At 35.6% G+C, this 21,883-nt stretch overlaps 1 protein-coding gene across 11 annotated transcripts in view; it reads left to right on the plus strand.

Annotated features, from left to right (window-relative positions):
• SLIT2 (slit guidance ligand 2) overlaps positions 1-21,883 on the plus strand; it is a 268,106-nt gene that overhangs the window by 211,390 nt on the left and 34,833 nt on the right. For all 11 annotated transcript variants that reach the window (XM_027686448.1, XM_027686452.1, XM_027686443.1 and 8 more), the window contains 10 exons: positions 1,155-1,321; positions 2,104-2,236; positions 7,221-7,289; positions 9,643-9,714; positions 9,940-10,011; positions 11,375-11,446; positions 13,816-13,979; positions 19,511-19,635; positions 19,769-19,866; positions 21,263-21,402. In XM_027686448.1, coding sequence (XP_027542249.1) covers positions 1,155-1,321; positions 2,104-2,236; positions 7,221-7,289; positions 9,643-9,714; positions 9,940-10,011; positions 11,375-11,446; positions 13,816-13,979; positions 19,511-19,635; positions 19,769-19,866; positions 21,263-21,402 — 1,112 coding nt within the window. The remainder of the gene's footprint in view (positions 1-1,154; positions 1,322-2,103; positions 2,237-7,220; positions 7,290-9,642; positions 9,715-9,939; positions 10,012-11,374; positions 11,447-13,815; positions 13,980-19,510; positions 19,636-19,768; positions 19,867-21,262; positions 21,403-21,883) is intronic.

The following is a 21,883-nucleotide window of genomic DNA, read 5'->3' on the forward strand; positions in this document are numbered from 1 at the left end:
GTAAGTCACGTTCGTCTCTTACTGTAGCCAAATTTAAATCTCTGACATTTTGGGGTCCTTCCCCTTAATGATCTGCTCTGTAATTTCGCAGCATGTGGTTAAGGGGAAAAAAAGTTAAAGGTAAGGGAAAAAAAAGAATTTGTAGAGGGATTTTTAGGAAAGTTTATTCTCTGGGCCATCTTGGGCACTTGAAGAGTATGTTTTCATGGTGCCCTGTGATGCAGCATTAGACTGGTTTCCAGAAGTGCCTGAGAAGGTAGGAAAAACATCCTACTCGCTCCCCTTGCAGAAGCCCACTGCTCCAAAACCAGGTTGAAAGCCACATTTTGGGTAGGCAGTGCACAATCACAGCTGGTTGAATCACCATGTTGTCTGCCTTTCTGCCCTGTGCCACCCAATTACTGTCTTAAATTTCTTTGACCTGCTGAGAATCTTAATTCATACATGTTTTATAATGAACCTTCAGTCTCATTTTCTATTTAAAAAAATCCCTTTTTTTCTTTAAATGTGATGTAATTTAAGTGAAAACAGTGAGCAAAGCTGCCACAGTTTAATGAAGAAATGCGGGTTGTAGGTAGCATAATTCAGGAAAGTACTTAATCCCCTTTTTGCATAAAAAGTGACACCTTGCACCCAGTGACTAATTTTGCATATTAAGGATGACATGTTTATAAATAATAGAATCGTTGATAGGTATGTGCTGAAATAAGGAGGTGCCAAAAGTACTGAGACTTTTGGAAGTAAATTCATTTTTGTAACTGGCATGTAATCAACTTAGCTGTCACTTCAGATAGGAAACTTATTCTCTGGAGCAAATAAAAGATGGAAATCCTGAGATGGTAAATTAACGGAATAACCATTGTCAGGTTAAAGCTAATAATGTCAAGTAATCAGCCTGCATCTCTATATGAAATTATTGCATTATCAGTACAGAGTGGCTTGACATGAAGTCGGGTCTTTGACAGTTTTAAATTATTTCTAAATGAGTTGTATCAAGATTCCTCACATAGAGCCTAAATTACAACTTTCATCTATGGTTTGTACATAGTATTGTTTGAAGAACAGAGTTTAAGCTCAGCTTTTTGAAAATAAAAATAGAATGCTTAGGATGAAAAGATGGTGTCACCTGAGGTAAACTTTCCTGTGGTTCTCAGAAACCTCTTGGCCAATCCCTTCAACTGCAACTGCCATCTCGCGTGGCTTGGAGACTGGCTAAGGAAGAAACGCATTGTGACGGGGAACCCTCGCTGCCAAAAACCTTACTTCCTCAAAGAGATTCCTATCCAGGATGTGGCAATTCAGGATTTTACATGTGATGATGGTAAGAAAATTAATATTTGAACATTCTATAATTTCAGCTTTCATGTGTATAGTGTAGTGATTCCCATAGATCCCAAAGCATTCTGCTTTAAAGAACTTCATCTGCACTCCGTGCTGTTTCTATATCAGTTTAAATATCTTCCACTCATTTTTGTATGATCAGCAAGCACAGGCTGTTGTATATATGCTTTCAAAAGTTTTTCATGCCTATGTTTAGTACTGTAAATAATAATTTAGAAACAATATAAAAAAACTGATCAAATACTATAGTTCAGATGAGAATATTTTCAAATGCTGATGCTTGAATCAAGCATGCTTTCAGGTTATTTGATCAAATAACGTGACGTTTTGCCTAGCTTGTGACTTTACTAATACTTAATAAAGAAAAAAAAAGGCTGCTATCTTGCATTTCTTACACATACCTCCATTTACTGCATTAATAGTTCGCAATTTTCAAGGCTGTATCTTTTTTTAAAGAGACTGTTTTTAATAGTTTGTTAATTTTATTTTCTTTCATTTCAGGTTTTATTCTTTCTTTAATCATTTTTTTCCATATAATAGCATTCTTACCTACTAAAACAGCATTGTACTAAGAAAAGCATCACCTGAAATGTAAATTCTTGGAGCAATGGTTTACAGAGCTAATGTGATTTTTTCCCTACCTTGAGATATTATAATGTAGAAATAACATGTTTAGTTAAAAAAATCCATGTGGGCTATCATTGCTAATATTGAAGTGACATTTATTAGCAAGCTTAGCATCTGTTCATTTTTGTTAACCAGGAAATGATGACAATAGCTGCTCTCCACTGTCCCGCTGTCCTGCAGAATGTACTTGTCTGGACACAGTAGTTCGCTGCAGCAACAAAGGCCTAAAAGCTTTGCCTAAAGGCATCCCAAAAGATGTAACTGAACTGTAAGTGGCACCCTTTTTTCCCTTTTATGAAAATTATGGAAGTGTCAGATTTATATTGTCAGGTTCAAGAATGAGGGGAAAAGGAAACAAAGAATTGAATTCAGTAGATCAGTCGAAATTTGTTAATCTACCACTTTATAGATATAAAGACTTTCACATCATCTTGAGAAATTTGAGGTTAAGTTTGAATTAACACTGAACCATCGTATAGCTGAATGTGGATACCATGTTAAAATGGATTAAATTATGGACAACAGTGAATCTGATTAACCTCTGGTCACTGGTTAAGGACTGAAGTTCAATTACATAAAAAAACAAAAAGAAAACAATATATAAATGTGTTAATAAACTTTCATATTGAACATGGGTGTTATACCTCTAAGTTACTTCTTTTATACCTCCAAGTCAACAGTCAACCACCCTAATCCTCTAAATCAACAGCCTTCATCTTTATCAAGGAGTTCAAGTTGCCAGATGTTAACTGGGAATACTACAGAGCTGGCACAAACAGGTCCAGAAGATTCCAAAAACACCTGGACAGTAACTTTATGGTACTAAGGGAGCTGACTAGGAAAGGTGCTCTCCTTGATTTGTTGCTTGTTAGTAAGACAGTCTTGTGAGTGAAGTGCAACTGGTGTCCATCTCGGCCACAGTGATCGTGAAGCAGTCGAGTTTAAAATCTCTGCTGACAGAAAGAAAAGTGCCAGCAAAACTTCAGCTGTGGATATGAGGAGATCAGACTTCAGGCTGCTCAGGGAACTAGTGAGTAAGATCCCCATGGGAAATGTTTTTGAAGGTACTGCAATTCATCAGTGCTGATCACTTTTAAGTACCACCTGCTAAAAGCAAAAGAGCAAGCATTTTGAAAATGACAAAGTCAGGTAGGTGAGGCAGAAGGCTGCCTGGGCTAAGCAAGGATCTTCTGGAGATAAGGCAAAAAATGTAAAGTGGTTGTCCAGTGGAAAAAAGGTCAGGTGAAATGGGAGGAATATAGAGATGCTCCTTACCACTGTGGGAAGAAAATGGGTGCAGCCAAAGCCGAATTGGAGTTGAAGCTGGCCAGTACTGTTGGGGACAATAAAAAGAGCTTTTTTAAATGTGTCAAAAGCAAAAGCCAGTCCAGAACTAACACTGGCCCATTATTTGATGTAGATGGTCATCTACAAACAGGGACATAGACAAAGCAGAGATGTTAAATGCTTTCTTCGTTTCGGTCTTCAACACCAGTGATGTGCTCTGAGGGTCCCAGTGCCCTGAGCTGCAGGACCATGACTGTGAGGACAGTTAACTCCCTGCCAACCCCAAACTTGAACAGGATTTGCTGTTCCTGCTGGATCTCTATAAATCTATAGGTCCTTATGGGATTCATCTAAGAGTACTCGAAGAGCTGGCTGATGTCATTGCAAGGCCTCTCTCAATGATTTTTGAATGTTCTTGGGAATCTGCAGAGGTCCCAGTCAACTGGAAACTGGAAAATGTTGTCCCAGTTTTTGAGAAGGGCAAGAGGGTAACCTGGTAACCAAGACCCTGATAACTACAAGCCTGTCAGTTTCACTTCAGTGGGAAGCAAAATTATGGTGAAGAAAGGTTTTTCACCCAGAGGGTGGTTGACCACTAGAACAAGCTCCCTATGGAACTGGTCACAGGACCAAGCCTGTCAGAGTCCAAGAAGCATTTGGATGATGTTCTCAGGCACATGGTGTGATTCTTGGGGCTGTCCTGTGCAGGGCCAGGAGTTAGACTCGATAATCCTGGAGTGCATTGGGAGAAGTGTGGCCAGCAGGTCGAGGGATGTGATCCTCCCCCTCTAGTCAGCCCATGTGAGGCCACTTTTGGAGTATTGCATTCAATTCTGGTCTCCAGCAGAGGGTCATTAAGGTGTTTGGGGGTCTGGGAAATCTCTCTTATGAGGGGAGACTGCAGGATCGGGGCCTGTTTAGTCTAGAGAAGACTGAGAGGGGATCTCATCAATACATACAAATATCTCAAAGGTGGGTGTCAAGAGGATGGTGCCAGACTCTTTTCAGTGGTGCCCAGTGATAGGAGAAGGAGCATTGGCCATAAAGAAACCACAAGAACTCAACGTGAGTTCTTCCATAACATGAGGAAGAACTTCTTTACATTGAGGGTGGCAGAGCACTGGAGCAGGCTGCCCAGGAAGGTTGTGGAGTCTCCCTCTCTGGAGACATTTGAAACCCACCTGGATGAGTTCCTGTGTCACCTGCTCTAGGTGACCCTGCCTTGGCAGGGGATTGGACTGGATGATCCCCAGAGGTCCCTTCCAACCGTAACAATTCTGTGATTCTGTGATCCTTCCAACTCAAGATATTCTGTAATTCAGTGATTATGATAGTTTTGTGATATTTCAAAAATACTGAAATACTAGAAAATTTTCCTTTATGCACAGGCAGTTTTATACAATCTGGGATATGTTATTAATCTTTTGATACATTTTTCTATGAGAAAAATGTTTACGATTGCATTTTATGAAACGTATAATTTGAATATGCAGGTGGACATTAACACTGATATAAAAAAGAGCTTGTATTGTTTGAAGATAATAACTGAATAAGCTACTCATAAGACTAGATAAGTCAATTTTATGCATTATGAAAGGGAAAATACGAACCTAAAAATTGAGTTATTCAATTGTCTTGAATCTTGATCAGATAGGTCACGTATTGAAAGAAATAGATAAAAAATTATTTACAAGAAAAAAAGTAGGTTTGGGTTATATATGGCAAGTACTTAATAACGTTTCATAATGCCTGGTTAATGTAGTGCTTTTCCAGAAGACATCATAACTGTGTATCTTAAGTTACTAAAAAAGTGACTGAAGTGACACCAAAAAACGTGACTGTTTTACAGTTTGATATTATGTAGAAGATTCTGAGATTTCTCTCCACCATTAGTCTGCTGCATAATAGCATCCGAAAAGCATTAGTTGTTAATAAAATGAAATTATTAAGAACTCAAATTAACATACAGCTATATAAACCTATAACTTGCTTCATTAGGTTTTGGTTTTGGTGGTTTTTTGTTTTTTTTTTCTCAAAGAGAAGATTACTTCATTGAATATAGTCTGGTATAGTAAATACAATTTGGCAATGCAAGGTCATCAATGCAATGTAAAACTAAGCAGCCAAAGAGAGGTACTTTTGGAATTGCAAGTGGAACCCTGTGACTGAAAATTCAATTGCGTACAGATTTGTGTGCTTTAATTAGTATCTAAGCATGCAATTCAGCATATTTTTCAAAAGGATAATGGAGGTGGTTTCTGTTAACAGTTGCATACTGATTGATTCTTCTTGCTCACTAGCATGCATAGCTCTTCTGAGATGTACTTTTCATGTGGTTTATAAAATATCTTAATAGTTGCTTCATTTGAACAAGCAGGAATTTTTATCAGGCAGGTGGATACTTGTAGTACTTCTGTTCTAATGAAGCTAAAGCAGTATAACCTAATGTATCTGTCATAAAAGAATTTCTTCACAATACTTACTTCTTCAGAAAGTTTAAAAGTTGGTTTGTTTTTTTGATAATTAATTATATGAGCCTGTGCTCTATTCACCACCATTTGTGAGATGCCATTAACATAGTGTAACCGTAAAACTTCTTGGGACACGTATTTTGAATTTGGCAAGCAGCCCTAAGAAGGCGCAGTCCAAGGACAAAAAAAAAAAAAAAGTTAAAAAAAATAGGAGAGAAAGAGAGCTTTTTCTGTTAGAGGTAGATGGTTATTTCATTTAGTTTAACTGAGTGTCAGCTCATCCGTTTAGTTAAGAGAAAAGTTTCCAAAGATGTCGCAGCACACATAAAGACATTAAGCTCAAAATAAAAGTAAAAAAGTCTCTATCAAAGACCGCTCTCAAAGACCACTTGGAACTCAAGCATGTTCCAAGTATTTGGATGGCTAAAATATCTTCTTTGTATTGGGATAATGGGGGTGTAGTTTTCACTTGGGTTCCAGGAGACCTAGGTAATACTACCGTGAGCAAGTCATTTGCCCCAGTTGAAAAACTAAAGACCTTTAATCTTCTCGCCACTATCTGCTTCATTTCAAAGAACCAGGTTAATTCAGCACTTCTTATCATCTCTAAACTACTTGCTCTGGTTACATGAAGAACCCCTCCACTCCAACTTTGCTATGTCTGGCTGCACACTGGGAGATTTTTAGGCAAGGCTTGTTGCCTTCCTTTACCTGTAACGCGGGTGCCGATGTAGTTTGATGGCTCTATACCCATTAACTCTAAGGATGAACAAGTCTGTTATTGAGAATTATGAGCATGAGAGAAGAGTGAGCAGTATAATAGAGGAGCTGTGAACCTACAAAGGGGAGTGCAGAGTGGTGGTGGGGGGGCGGAATCTAACTTTTCTAGTGAAGAGTAGTTGATGACTGTCTTTAGTCCCTAATGTACTCTATAGGAATAGGATTGTGGTATGTTAATTACCAATGTCTCATGAAATATACAGGGATAAATTAGGGAAGGTGACCTGAACTACAGGCATGACAAATGAATTTACTGTTAGAGCTAGGACCAGACCTTGCTGTTTCAGCTGTAAAGGACTGTCTCTGTAATATCAGGATCTGTTTCTATTTATGATAGCTCAAAATCCACACTTAATATGACTTGCAGAAGTCAGATTTACTTTTCAGCTATAGATGTGTGGGAAATGGAGATGATAAATACCTCATTTTGCAGAGTCTTTATGAAATAATAGAAACTATTATGTAGGAGTTGGGTTTTATTACTGTTACTTCACAATATTAATTATATATGATACAGTAGCATTTGGATCCTAGTCTACAGAGCCTCAGTTGTGTCTCTAAAAAACAAAATTTGTAAGCAAGCTTTCTTTTCAAATAGAAATAGTATGTGTTCATTTGCTATTAACTTTACTGTTGGATTCAGAGATTAGTGGATGAAGATGCTACTATTTTAATGAAATACATAATGCTATTTGTTTTATTTTCCTCTTTTAGTTATTTGGATGGAAATCAGTTTACCCTTGTTCCGAAAGAGCTTTCCAACTACAAGCATTTAACACTCATGTAAGTAGTTTTAGATCAACTTTCTCTACTGGAATTAAAAACAAAACAAAATACCCTACTCAATTATACCTGATTTTATGTATAAGAAAAAGCCTGTAAAATGTATCGTATCTTTCAGCAAATATAATACCCATTCATGTTTTATAACTGTGGATATTTTATTCCACTTATCACTTCTTACGTATAATAGACTTGGTCACATTTTATGAACAAGGGTATTTCATTCCAGTGATTACATCACAAAGTAAATAACCAGAAATTATAGTTACCCACGAAAGAGACATAAGATCTTATAGAGTCAGGGTAATTAGAGTAAGGTGTTAGGGTAATACAGCATTTTTTGACACAACTCCATGAAAACACTAGAATGATTTAATTTACAGAAGAAGCATTCAGTGGCATGCTTCGCTCCATGCTATGCTTCGTGTAGGAATGCCACATATTCTGTTTCTCCCACAATATATGGTTTTCATGACTCAAGAAGAGAGCTTGTATAAGATGCCTTACTGACAACTCCATCACTGACTCACTATGTGATTTGAGACAAATCATTAGTTGCTCTAAAATTTATTACCTCTACTTCATGAATGGTATGAATATGATTTCTGTACCTTCTAAGTGTACAGTGAGAGAAACAGGAAGGTGTAGATGTAAGTGGCTGTAATTCCGTGGTCTTTGTTAGGACTATAAAAATTTATACCACCTGAGGTTGAACTGTGTTACACTCTGAAAGCAGTTTGTGGTTTCATTATAATCAGAATGAAAAGAGGAGGGGAGTAACAGGATCCCTTAAATTTCTTTTTGACTGGGTTTAGAGCTTTGCTGCAAAATTTGAAAATAGTTTCGCATTTAAAAACAAGATCTTAATTTCCTTTATTTCCCTCATGCTAGACAAAAATAGTCACGATCATAAATTAAAAAAAAACAACTTTACAAATATTCTATTTGTAAACCCTTGTAATCTTCTCAAATGTACACAGTGTAGAGCCTGTAGGAAATCTTTGTGAATTGTTTAGGGAAGTTATACAAGATCTAATTTGCAGCACACATAAAATATATACTTTGGAACCTCTGTATGAGAAACAGTGTGCAGTAAGAGTATCAGTGGAGACTGGATATATGTCTAGAGATGAGGTTACTTAGAAGCAAAGTGACAAGGCTTCCGTCACAGACGTTAAGTACTCATGGTCTAGTTTTGATGAATGCAGCCAGAAACTTTATAACTTTACCTCGTAATCAGAAAACTCACACAAACAATTTAGCAGACAAATGTAATACAATAAATTAGAGGTGAAAAATAAATAAAATGCAAATGAGTATTGTCTCCATTTATAAGACCTGTGGGGCACATTATTTTAAATTCTTCTGTATGTTTACTCATACTGCTGTTACGAAGTTGAGAATGTTCTTCAACTGTGTTTGAAAAACAAGACCACTATGCATAGTCCTTCTGTGGCCAAAGAATTACATACGAGTCTCTTGAGTTGCAGATTAACAAGGAAATTTGTTTATTTTTAACTTTTTCTTTCTCTTTTGAATAGATTGCTTTGTTATACTTGCCTAATATGTTTATTTTTATGAGTCATTTATCTTTCATGAAAATTTCAAGCAGAGAAATATGTATATTGCATATCTATTCAACCATACTCTTAAGTTAAAATATCAAGGTCCCCTCAGAAACAAAGGCAGTATTTCACCACAAAATACAGTAAGCAATAGTGAAATAGTCAACATAGAATGAAAAGTGAAGCACAATATGAGAATAAAGAACAGGCAGTATTCACATTTAATAAGCTTCTATGAAGCTACCAGCGTACCATTCCAGCTCTCATCATACTTGTGCTTTAGATTTTATTCATCAGAATATTGACAAAGAAAGATGTTAAGGCTTTCTCTATAAATCTTAGATAGAATTCTTTACAATAATAGCTCTGGGCTTCAATGTCTTCAGTATGTAAGTGTTAAGTAGAGTATTAGGTGATCTTTACTCAGATGTCATTAGGGACATGACTAGAATGGCTTCCACTTTAAAACATCACTTTTCGTTTTTGTATTTGAGTTCATGTAGGATTGCATTATTAACTTGGTAGCATGATGGACTTTGCTATTGTATAAGAATGCATTGGGCTGCTTTTTCATCTGTGTTGAAATGAAAATGCTTTTCATTGGTCAAGCTAAACAATTGGTGGGCTTGTATACGGCATGTGAATAAAAATAGGCGCTGCTTTAAATATTGATATCAAGGATGATACTACTTCTACTAATAAAGATAATGTGTCTGTCAGTTTAACTTACAGTGTTTCAGGACTGGGGCAGTCATTTTAAGGTCTGAATTTCTGAATTTATTTTTTAGAGATTTAAGTAACAACAGAATCAGCACTCTTTCTAATCAGAGCTTCAGCAACATGACTCAGCTGCTCACCTTGTAAGTTTAAACATGTAACAGTGACTCTTTGAAAGCATTACAGTGGGGTTTTTTTGGTCTTGGAAATACTGGGCATTTAGTTGATATTAAAGCTTGCTTGTTTTGGAGGCTGTAAAATAACTTGTTTCCTAACTAGCTATGTGTGCAAAAGCTGATTTTGGTCGTGTTCTGCATTGTTTACTGAATGACTGATATACTTGCTGACAGTATTTTATATGTTTTCAGAATTCTTAGTTACAACCGCCTAAGATGTATCCCTGCACGGACTTTTGATGGGCTGAAATCACTTAGGTTGTTGTAAGTATTATTTTTTATCACTGCTATTTTACAGAATTTTTATTTGTGTACAGCAGATAGCAGATCCATAGGAAGTTAGCAGCTTTTAAAACTTGTCAAATATTTGGGAAGTGATAATTACATAGCCTTAAAAATGTAAGTGGCTTCATTCTTGGAAAGTATAATCTCAAAATGCTTCACAAGAAGTTACGTGACCTTGGAGAACATTTTATATACAGACATGCACTTTTTATTTTTCTGCTTTCTAATTTTACCTGTATTTCTTTTTTTGTGTTATGTTCTTCCTTGTTATAAGCATTAAGGTCTAGCAAAAATACCATATGCATAAATTCTATCATGAGATGGTTTTGCAGTTGAATTTTGAATATTTTATTCCAGCACTAAATTTCTTTCTGTCTTGTTTCATTTAATGTGGGAGTATTTCCAAAACAATGGCATCATGGTTAACTATTGAAAATCAATAACATTACTTTTTGGTTCCAAGAAAACTTTCCATTTCACCACTAAGAAAAACATGGTTGAAAGCCACGGAAAGGGACAAAGGAAAATAAAGAACAGTCAGTCTAATTTACAGCTTCAGTTTGTCATTAAGAAAAAAGCCTGCAAAAAATCTTTTTCATAAGTCCCCAGTAGAACATGTAATTTTAGCTTTCATTTGGGTAATTTATAACCATTTAAAAGCTTAGTTGGATTAAATGTCTCAAGTATGGCATTATTTAAGTGTGCTCTCATAACTTCAGTTATTTAATATAAATATGGATAATTTCAAGAGCCATAATTTTATATGTGTTAGATATTCATGTAACTGAATGAATTTATAGAAAAGGGGATATTTTTGTGCGGGCTTGCAACAAGAGAAATAACGCTATTCCCAGTATTGATGCTTAATGAAGTCTTTCATTCTCTAACTCTACTATCAAATTAGGACAACAGTCTTAATACGTATATTAATGAACAGTCAATACCTGTATTTTCCACAAATCCATGAAAGATTTAAAAGAACATATGAACATAATTAATGAGAATTTCAGGGAGTTGCAGAAAAAGAATTAATAACTCTTCTGCTATCTCTAAATCCGATCAGTACTTTGCAGAAGTGTGCCTGCTTTATTAACTTTTATTTGTTAATTTTAAAATAATCTCAGTATTTACATTTCTTATGAAAATTCAGGATGCAAAAAATCAAATGACAAGTAGGCTGCCAGTTAGAGCTTAAAAAAACTCCAAACAACAAGCAGCTGGAAACACCAAGGAACTGGAATTGGAAGAAAAAACTGAAAAGCTGAAAACTTTACAGAAGATGAAATTTGCCAAGTTAACCAATTGATTTTTATGCATATATTGTGTTTATTTTCTTTTTAAGGTCTTTACATGGCAATGATATTTCTGTTGTTCCTGAAGGAGCCTTTAATGATCTTTCAGCATTATCCCACCTGTGAGTATTCGGATGTTAACTGTATTTCTTTGGTTATGTTCAGCAAATTTCCTATAATCAAACAAAGAATGCAAAGGACTTCTCTGGAAGAAGCTCATGCGTCTCCAGAGGCTGGGGGCTAGCCAGAGAAAAATCCTGGGCCTGCTTCTGGGCTGCAAATTAAACTTGTGTGCCATGTACCCTAATGGCTATGAAGGCTAAGGACACTGGGCTGAATTAGAAAGTGAGCAGCCAGTGATCACTCCCTTCTGCTTGGCCCTCCTAAGGCCACATCTGGAATATGTGTTCAGTTTCTCCAGCACAAAGCAGTGTGGGACAAGCAGTGTGAACTGTGAGGAGAGTCTACAGGAACTGGGCTTATCTAGCCTGGAGAGGGGGACGCCAAGGAGCTATCTAATAGTATTTAAGCCTTTGACAATTACAGCGGTGTTGGAGACAGTTTTTTCTCAGAGGTACACAGTGAAGAATAAGAGTAAACCGTCACAACCTGCAACAAGGAAAATTTGATTGAACGTAATGAAAAATTCTTCACTGTGAGGATGGTTCAGCTTTGGAACAGGTTGCCCAAAGAAGCAGGAGGATCTCCATCCCTAGCGATTTTCACAGCTCAGCTGGACACAGCCCTGAGCAACCCTGACTGTGAAGGTAGCCCTGCTTTGTGCAGGAGGTGAGACTAGATGACCTCCAGAGTGCCCTAAATTATTCTGTGATTCTGTGTTGGTGTCTGTTAAGTTGACATTAAACACATGGCATCTGATTTCAGGATATAGTTTGAGGCGATGTTTTTCCGGTTTTTAATTTTCAGTGGGAACCTAAATTAGAACAAGCTGCCTTCTGCAAATCTTGCTGTGTTTATGGATAGTTATTAAGTCTTTGAGAAGTAAGTTGACTAGTACCTTTAGATATATCTGGGATTTTAAGTTTCTGAACAGCTGCAGTTGTTAAAAATCTTAGTTATTCGTTTCTGGTTCACTGTTGGACATTTCTCAGAAATTTGATACTGATTAAGCTTTCAGTTGTTGATAATTCATTCAAATGCTACTATTCAACTAGCTTATCTGCATGAAGTATCAGTAAAACTTATATCAGTTTGATTGGTATTGCCGGTATGTTTTTTCTTAATGGCTACCAGTTATCCTTGCTAACATTCTGATTTTAACAGGGCAATTGTGTTATCTCAGTTCAGGCTACCATTGACTCCTGTATATATGGAGTGGAAAAATTCTAGGTTTCTCCTTGCATGGGAAGTTCCCTGTCACCAAGTCTTATTTTTGTTACTGCTCTGACTTAAGCCTGACTGAATAAATACGTATATTTTCTTGAGTTCAGCTGTAACGTAGGAAAATTATGAGAGGGCTTCCTGCTCAGTGGGGCAGAAAAGAGTGTTTCAGCACTGGTAGTTCCTATTGCCTTTGCTTGCCAAAGACTTTCTTGTATCTCTAGAAGACCCACTGACCCAAGCTGTGCAACAATCCGAAAAAAAGTACTGAAACATCTGGAGAAGGAGGATGTTCTAATACTGCAATTTGACAGTGTTTGCACATGTTGAGATTATCTGTCGAAAGTTCTGTGATTATTGTATTTCTTAAAAGGAACATAAGTACGTCTTTATAAAATAGCACAATGCTTCTGTCCTCCAAATTAACTACACAGTGTATCATTGTTCTCAGACTTATAAGAGTATTTATAGTTTCTAGCAGAGAAAATAAAAACTTTAAAAGCTGTTACAGAAATTAATTCTGAAAATCTCCAGCTAAATTTTTTAAATTAAAAAAATCAGAAAGATCATTGTTTAAAGAAATGGATGTGCTTTCATGATGATAATGTAGTTGTGCAGCAGAGAACTCTTACAGAATTCTGCACATAGTTGTGAGTTCAGCGGTAGAGCTCCAAAGAGGAAATAATTAAATCAAATTTGGAAGCTTAAAAACAGATGGTTTATACCAGCCTGGGAGCCATAAACTGAAAAGGAAAAATATCAGGGCGCAACTCTGTGGACTTGCCTTGGCTGCTTCAGAAGAAATACTTTATTCTTGCTAACCTAATTTCCCAGTATCATTTCATTTTGCTCATGCAGCTGATCTTTGCCGTTACATAGCAATGGTGAAACAGAGCTAGTTAGTATAAGCTCACCAAAGTTCACACCTGATGCAGTTCAGAATAGTGAGGTTTCTGGATCAAGTTTATTGATAAAACTGTCACTTCTTGATCCAGAACCCAAATCGAGACAGTGCTCTTACAGGTATTTTGGTGGTGGGAGAGTAGGTTTGTGATTTGAATGTTTTTTTGCCAACCTGTTTTCTGGATTCTCTTTTAAAAAGCAACGATTTAAAGCTTGATTTTCTTTTTCATTTGTCTGTTTTCCACAGGGCTATTGGAGCAAATCCTCTTTATTGTGATTGCAACATGCAGTGGCTATCTGACTGGGTAAAATCAGAATACAAAGAACCTGGTATTGCACGTTGTGCTGGTCCTGGAGAAATGGCAGATAAACTTCTTCTTACAACTCCTTCTAAAAAATTTACTTGCCAAGGTACTGTTGCTATTTTTTTCTCTTTGAAGTATCAATTTTGAACTTTTACAAATAGTTGAACTGTGAATTAAGACTGTTGTGTGCTCTAAATACATTTATTATAGCATCTTCACTAAACCTTGTCATCATTATTCCTCATACTTAGGGATGTAGCCATTGGTTCCATTCAGGAACTGCATTTATTTTAAAGATTTCAATGCCTATATCTTTTAAAATAGTTGGAGAAAAAAGTGTTTGGATTTGCAGTACAGTATTCCTCAGTACATGATATACAAATGTACTTTGTACTGCCTCAGTCATGAACTACAGTTTAAACATCTACACTTCCCTTGGCCTTTTTCCTTCCAACCATTTGCAGTAAAAACTGTAAATACGTCCATAATCCTTGCAGTCTGAAATTAAATGCATCAATATGGCCAGAATGCTTCCTCTTATATTTCAGAAGAAAGTATAAAAAAGAAAAAAAAGCAACAAGAAAAAAGTAGATAAAGGAATGTGATAACCTCTATAGAAGTCTCATTCTAAAATGTTGTTAAATGGGCAGGTTTCTCAGGGTATTTATCCCCATGTTGGTGCCAGTGTTGCTGCCATTTATATCACAACTCATGTTGCTGTCAATTCCTAGATTCTTTTTCTGAACTGTACTACTTCTTTTTAGTAAAGTTCCTTTTTTACTTACATCAAGTGAGATTTTGGTTTGTTTACTGTTTAATCTTCCACTATTCCATTCATTTCTCGTTTTGAGACCCCTGGTGGCCTAGTGGTTAGCGTGCAGGACTTTCACTGCTGCGACCACGGGTTCGATTCCCCGGTCTCCTGGCCTGATGGAGGTCGTTAGCCCTGTGTGGCCATCCATCTATGAGAAGGTCACTCTAAAAACAAACCTACGTCCTGAGGACCTCACTGCCATTGTCCAAGCTTGCTTGGCCCCGGCAGATGAACCTTAGGATTAAAGGGTGGGCTCAGTTCAGCGCAGGCTGTGTCTCACCTAAAAAATCCATTGCGCAGGCTGGAAAGGTAAAAAGACCTTTCCCCAAATCTTCGTTCGCGAAGATGGGCCATTATTGTTATTCCATTCATTTCTCCATTCTTAATTATTTTGAAAACACACAAAACTGCTACTGTAGCATCATTTTTCTTGGTCCTTATTTAGAAACACTGAAATCCCAATTTAAAAAAAATTGTGTTCTTATACCTGTAAACTGTTACGAATCTCATAGTAGTCTCTGAGGCATTGGATAAATATGATCTTTAATCTTGTAGAATTAACTGATTCTCAGCATCTAGGTAATCTTCAAGCTGTTTTGATTTATTCATCTGTTAGCGTATCTTCAAATGTGAGCTTAATCCCTTTGTAATTTTGGTCTTAAAAAAGCAGTGGGACTTTGTCAGAGTTTGTCTCATTAAAGTTGTTCTTTACTGCACATTCAACCTGTTTAGTCTTCTCTTTACACCTGTCAGAAACATTTTTTTTCTTTTTCTTTTTTTTTTTGAACAACAACCACTGGAACCCATCTCATTGCTTGTAATTCCAATGAAGTTTCTTTCCCTCCAAATCCTCTTGCAGTTTTTCAGCAGTACATCTCTGAGGTCATGCCAGTGTTCATTGCATATGATATTCATCTGTTGCAAAGTCTCTTAGCTTGATTTGACATAGGACATTTGCTAGCCAATCTGATCATTTTCTTTACAAACATCCACTGAACATTATTGCAGATATGCTCTTATTGCACACGTGCTCTTATTGCACACTGTTGTCAGGATATAAGTGAAAGAATATTTGTATGGACATGAAGGATCTGCTTAGTTTTTTTCCAGTTTTGACAGTTTTAAAAACTGTATCACTCCTGCCTACAGTCATTGTTATATTTCTGTCAGACAATCCAGAGAGTATATCTTACTCCCTCTTGCCCATCAGAAAATATTCTTTATATTATTGTGCAGGGTAAGAACTGTGTATTTGTTTCACTTCCAAGAGTGGAGATCTAGTATTATGGATACCTTTGAGAGAAAATAGTTTTTCTTCTATTGTCCTATGAAGATCCTCCTAATTACAGGTTGCAAATCAGCACCTTTTCAATGACATGATGGCCCTGTTTCTGTTACTCAAAGATAAGTAATTTTATCTTTTGCTTAAAAATGTTTTGCTGAATAATAGAAATTAGGAAGATGCTATATTCCTATTAGAACCAACATTTTAGGCTATGAGTGAGAGGGCTGTTTTCAGAATATCTGTGGATGGTCTGCTACAGTATATATATTTACGGAAAAAGAGTAATGTGTAATTCCCTCCTTTTGGTGTCTATGGATTCAATTGCAAGTGAAATTGGTGCTCGAATTTTACCTACATAATGCATAGTTCCCAATGAAAATGGCATTTTAAAATATAAGTCTCATCTCAGTTGTAAAGCTCCATAAAATCGCTGTACCTTACTCTAATTTTATTAATTCTTTTACTCGTGGAATCATCTCTTAACATTTTCTTCTTTCAGTTATTTTTCTATGTTTATGGGTGGGTTTTTTTCTTTCTTTCTTTCTTTCTTTCTCTCTTTTTCTCTCTTTTTCTCTCTTTTTCTCACTTTTTCTCTCTTTTTCTCTCTTTTTCCCTCTCTCTTTTTCTCTCTTTCTTTTTCTTTCTTTCTTTTTCTTTCTTTTTCTTTTTCTTTCATGTGGCCTCTAACAGCTTCTCAATCTTTTACTTTTGCCTCTTAACCATCCATGCCCTGCTTCTAGAGATTCCAGGGCCTTGTGGTTTTCTGGTACCAGGTAAGGTTCTAAGTAGATCTGGAATGGGTGATCTTATTAAGAATGTACCTTCTGACCTTCCTTTTGTGTACCTCAAGCAGACTTCTTTCCTAAGACATGCATGTTTACTGTTTGTTTTCCCCTGTGATGCATTTACAGCTGACTATTCATGTTATATTGTTTAGCATATTGTATGAACCATTTCGTTATTTTAGAAGTCTGGGTTTGAGGTCTGAAAATTATCTAACTGAAATTATTATTTCCATTGCATTGTACTAAAATTGGTGATTTCATTAGGAGTGTAGATACTGGTGCAAGAAAGGAGTCATAAAATGTCAGAGCTCAAAGTTTTCCTTGCAACAGGTTTCTCTAGAAGCTGTTTTGAGAGGGTTTGTGTCATGATTTTCCTTTAAAAAATCTTAGATAGCTATTGTAGCTATCTGTACGCACATAGATGTGTGTATCTATGTTTGTCAATAAAATACTATTAGTTTTTCACTGTTACAGAAGAATTTTTTTTCCACTTAGAGTTTATTCAAGAACAATATGAAAAATGAAACAGTAGGTTGTGAACCAAATTCTTTTTCATGTACAAGTCTTTTAACACATACAAGCAGAAAGAGGAAAGGAACAGTATAGTGAAAATGAAAGTAGGTTCCAGAACTGCCTTTGCATTTTTTAATCTTACAACTGAAGAATAAATCAAAATATTCATTTGAATTGGACACTAAATACATAATAGTTTGAAATAAACACAGTACAAAATCAGATAGTGTTGTTTACTATCTTGCTGAGACTTAGGTTCCCATTTTCTGTTTCTGTTTTTGAAGTGAAATTTGAATTGCTAATCTGTTTGGGAAAAAGTCTGAATGTTTTTTAATTCATGCCAATTAATTAGCATTTTATTCCATGAAAACTAGATAAGAGGATATGATGTTCAAAATAAACAGAAGGAAGGATTGACTTCTGGGCTACAGCACAGTTTTACAGATTTTTAAGTATGTGCCTCTTGCACCTTTTTTTTTTTCACAGAACACCTTAATATACTTTAGCAATAATCAGCAATAGTCTAGAGTACAGTCAGAACTTTCTAGATTTTGCTTCTTTGATGTTCGTTTCAACTTTTCTACCTCTCCCGTGTGCTGGTCTAATAGATACTTTAACCAGGTATAGATTTCTCTTTCAAAGTAAGGTAATGAAGACAAAAAAAGTCAATGATCTATAGACATTGTAGCTTAGACAATACGTGTGTTATCACATATTACCATGTCCTGCTTGCAAGCTGTGACATAGAAGGATACCAGCAACTGCACATTAAAAAAAAAAAAAAAGTCAGCTGCTCCTTGTCTAATACCCTCTACTGAATCCTTACAATCGCATGGCTTCCTTCCATTCCAGCTCCTTTACACTGATTTATCTGAGATTAATTTGCAAAGAAAAAGAAGAAAGTCAAGCAATCTAAGTTTAAAAATAGAATAAAGCCCCATATCTCAGCAAAGCCCTTTTTGCTTGGAAAACTGCAGTTTGGCTCATTTTGTGTAAAACCTCTTAAGGAGCAATCAGGCATTTGCACTAGTAGGTCCCACGTGTTTTTTTGTCTAGTTAGAAGAAATCACTGGTTATTCCTTAAAATATGCAATTCACCTGTGGATAACTGAAGGGTTTTTTTCATAGGGGGAATCTGAAATCAAGCTGGAGGCAGTAATGTCATCAGGCAATAGAGCTGGAGATAGAGAATGTATGTTTATTTTCTTAATAGGCATTTGGCAAAGTCACTTGTTTTCTCTTACAGTAATCCAACCTCCTCACAAAGTTTATGAAAATTAATCATTATTTATACACAGGTGGTATCTAATTTTTAAAAAAATAACCAGTGATTTCTTTGGTTGTTTGACAAAAAAAAAATAATTAAAAACATGGCCCCTAACTTGTAAATTCACTATGAAATGGCTGTAAAATTGTAAAACAACAGAAATATAAATAAGCAATAAATAAATAGCAATAAGATTTTTGTAGACCAAAGCTTTAAGTCTGGCTTCTGAAACTTAAGGATTTGTCAATATTAATTTCTGAATTCTGTCATTATAATCATTATTATAAGAAACCGGACTGCAAGCATGGCTTGCAGTCTTCATTTGCACATAGATTCATGGTACGGTTTGCATAATTTGTGGGCTTAGCTAATGCAGTAATACCAGAACTGTGTCTAACTCATTAAGGAGAAAGACACAGTATAGAGCTATTTATTGTGAGATAGCTTCGACAATGCAGTTTAAATTACAGACTTTAAAAAAGTCTATAGATCTTCAACAAATTTACAGGTAATTTTGGGATGTCTGTGATCCTGCAGATAAAAATAAATTAACACAAAATTGCATTAAAAACAGTGTTCTCAGTAACCACCACCAAGGGAAGGATTGGAAACTGTGATAGCCCATTTTCTCATGGGCAACAAAAGCTGAAATTGTATCCTTTATTTTGTTGATATGAAGGGAAGGTAATCATGGTGGATCAGAATTGTACAGCTTTCGGAGAATAGGGATATGAGTCACTTCAGTGTCAGCTTCCTTAAAAAAAAAAGTGATACTTAAATGAAAAATCCAATCCCAAATTTATTTGGTCACATCAAAAGAATTAAGGACAGTCCAGCATTTCATTCATATAGAAACACCACAAAGTCTAAAATATGAACTTTTTTTTAAAATCTAAAACAACATGGCAGATAGATCCTGTCAAATCTAAATTAATAGTTGCTTCTTTCTGACTATCCATTTTGTATTTTTAAGGGCCTGTGGATGTTAATATTCTTGCAAAGTGTAACCCCTGTTTATCAAATCCCTGTAAAAATGATGGAACCTGCAACAATGATCCAGTTGACTTCTATAGATGTACATGCCCATATGGTTTCAAGGTAGGTACTGAATAAAAGGGAAAAAGCTCAATGAAATTTAAGCTTCTCCTTAACAACCTTTACATTTTCTTTGTCTCTCTTCCACTAGTGTCTGTATTTTCTTCTTACATTATAATTGTTGTTCCTTGCATAGGGTCAAGACTGTGATATTCCCATTCATGCTTGCATTAGTAACCCCTGCCACCATGGTGGAACTTGTCATTTGAAAGAAGGAGAAAAAGATGGTTTCTGGTAGGTTTTTTAGTTGTTAAATGAGGATGGAAAACTACTGCATTTTATATGCTGAAATAATTTTGGCGTTAATCTTTGGGTTCTTTGTGTTTGATGGTAAGTGCACCACAAAGGCACATGTTTCTGAATATTTTGCCGTCCTTGGAAAGCTTCTGAAGCTTTTAATCTATTAAAAACAATAACAAATGATTGTGATTAGTTGAGGCATATCAGGTCAAGACAACATAGTATTGACTCCATTATGTTAATTAATAGCTAGCTAGATCCCTGCTGAAAAAAATCTCACAATTCATCTGTTGTTGTATGTATTACTTCAACAGACAGCATGTAAATGATAAAATGTAAATCCCAGTGAAACAGAAAATTAATGATTCATTTGAAACTCACTATGCCAGCAGATAAACATGCTGTGAGCATTTTTAATCTCGAGTTATTTAATCACACAGTACGATTACTCCAGATGTACTTCATGAATTATGAAATAAAGTTCTTTAGCATTCTTATGTGAAATTATTAGTCATTTAATAATCTACACCTCAAGCTTGTTAGAAATGACACTACAAAAAGATACAATTCATTATCCTGCAATTCATTATGGCATTATTCTTAGTTTTAATCCAAATTCTGCCCAAAGATTGAACAGTTTTCTATTAAAAAATAAGTGTATACATCTTAATATTATGCCTCGAGGATTTAAATTGACATAGTCATGCCTCAGAATTTTACCTTTTTCATTTATTTGTTTAAACACTACATATTTCGAAAATCAAAGCAATCTCATAATGAAAGCTGCAGAAATTATAGATAGTGCAAATTACAAGACAATGTATGTGTAGTCATGTTTGAGCGACTTTTACATTTACTATCTATTTTGATGTACTCGTTTTGCATAAACAAGCTTAAAGCAAAAAATAAATTACTGCTTCACAGAGTTTATACAGGCTTTGTTTTTTTATATGAGTGCATTTATGGTGCATGGAACATTAAAGAGAGCTTTATATTGGTGCATTTAACTGAACAAAAGTGGAATACTACTATTACTTACTAATCCCTGATTTCAGTCTTTTCCATGTGTTTAACTAAAAAACCAAAAGGATTGCTTTCTATAAGAAATATAATCTTATAATGTAAAGGTAGCACGCTTTTCAAAAGGAATGTTCCATGAATGTTCCTTATATTAAAGATTAAGGTACAACTTTAGAAGCCTTTTTTCTGTAATTTAAAATATGAAAAATATTTTAGTAACATTTATTATATGGGGTTTTTTTACGTTATATAAATTGTGTTCTGTTATGGAATAGTGATTATAAATTATTGTACCTATTAATTACAGAGCTCCTTGTCCAGACTCCCCAGCTAAAATGTGCATGTGGTTATTCTGTTTTCTATATTACAGGTGCACTTGTGCAGATGGATTTGAAGGTGAAAACTGTGAAGTAAATGTTGATGACTGTGAAGACAATGACTGTGAAAATAATTCTACTTGTGTGGATGGAATTAATAACTATACTTGCCTTTGTCCACCTGAATATACAGGTAGGAGTATAAGAGAAAGCACAGGCAATTCAAGAATTCCTAGCAGAGCAGTAATATTTTCCACTTTGCAGGTGAATTATTAGTTACTCTACAACTGACTTAAGGCAAATTTTCCCTCCATATTTTTCTACTGTATGGTTTGTAGTAAAAAGTAGACTTAATGCCCACTCATTAATTCCTTTGTTAGTTTTGAAATTAAGGCATTTTTATATTTAAAATGTCATTCAAAATGTGCCCCTCTCTACTGTTTGCCTAGACACCCCAGTGAAGGACCTCTGTAGCTGTAGGAATCTGAAAAATATTCTGCTTTTATCCTGTAAACCTCATTTTACTAACAGGGTAGAAAATTATTTGTCTGTACCTGTGGGGAACAGTGTATTTGGCACCCCTGAATGCTTTCCTTGCCCCTGTTAGAAATATTAATACAGAGTGTGATGCTTCCTGCACGGAAAACAAAGACAAGTGTCTAATTATTTCTTTC

This window comes from Neopelma chrysocephalum, unplaced genomic scaffold, assembly GCF_003984885.1.
Source record: "Neopelma chrysocephalum unplaced genomic scaffold, ASM398488v2 Primary Assembly neopelma1_71, whole genome shotgun sequence".
NCBI classification, from domain to species: domain Eukaryota; kingdom Metazoa; phylum Chordata; class Aves; order Passeriformes; family Pipridae; genus Neopelma; species Neopelma chrysocephalum.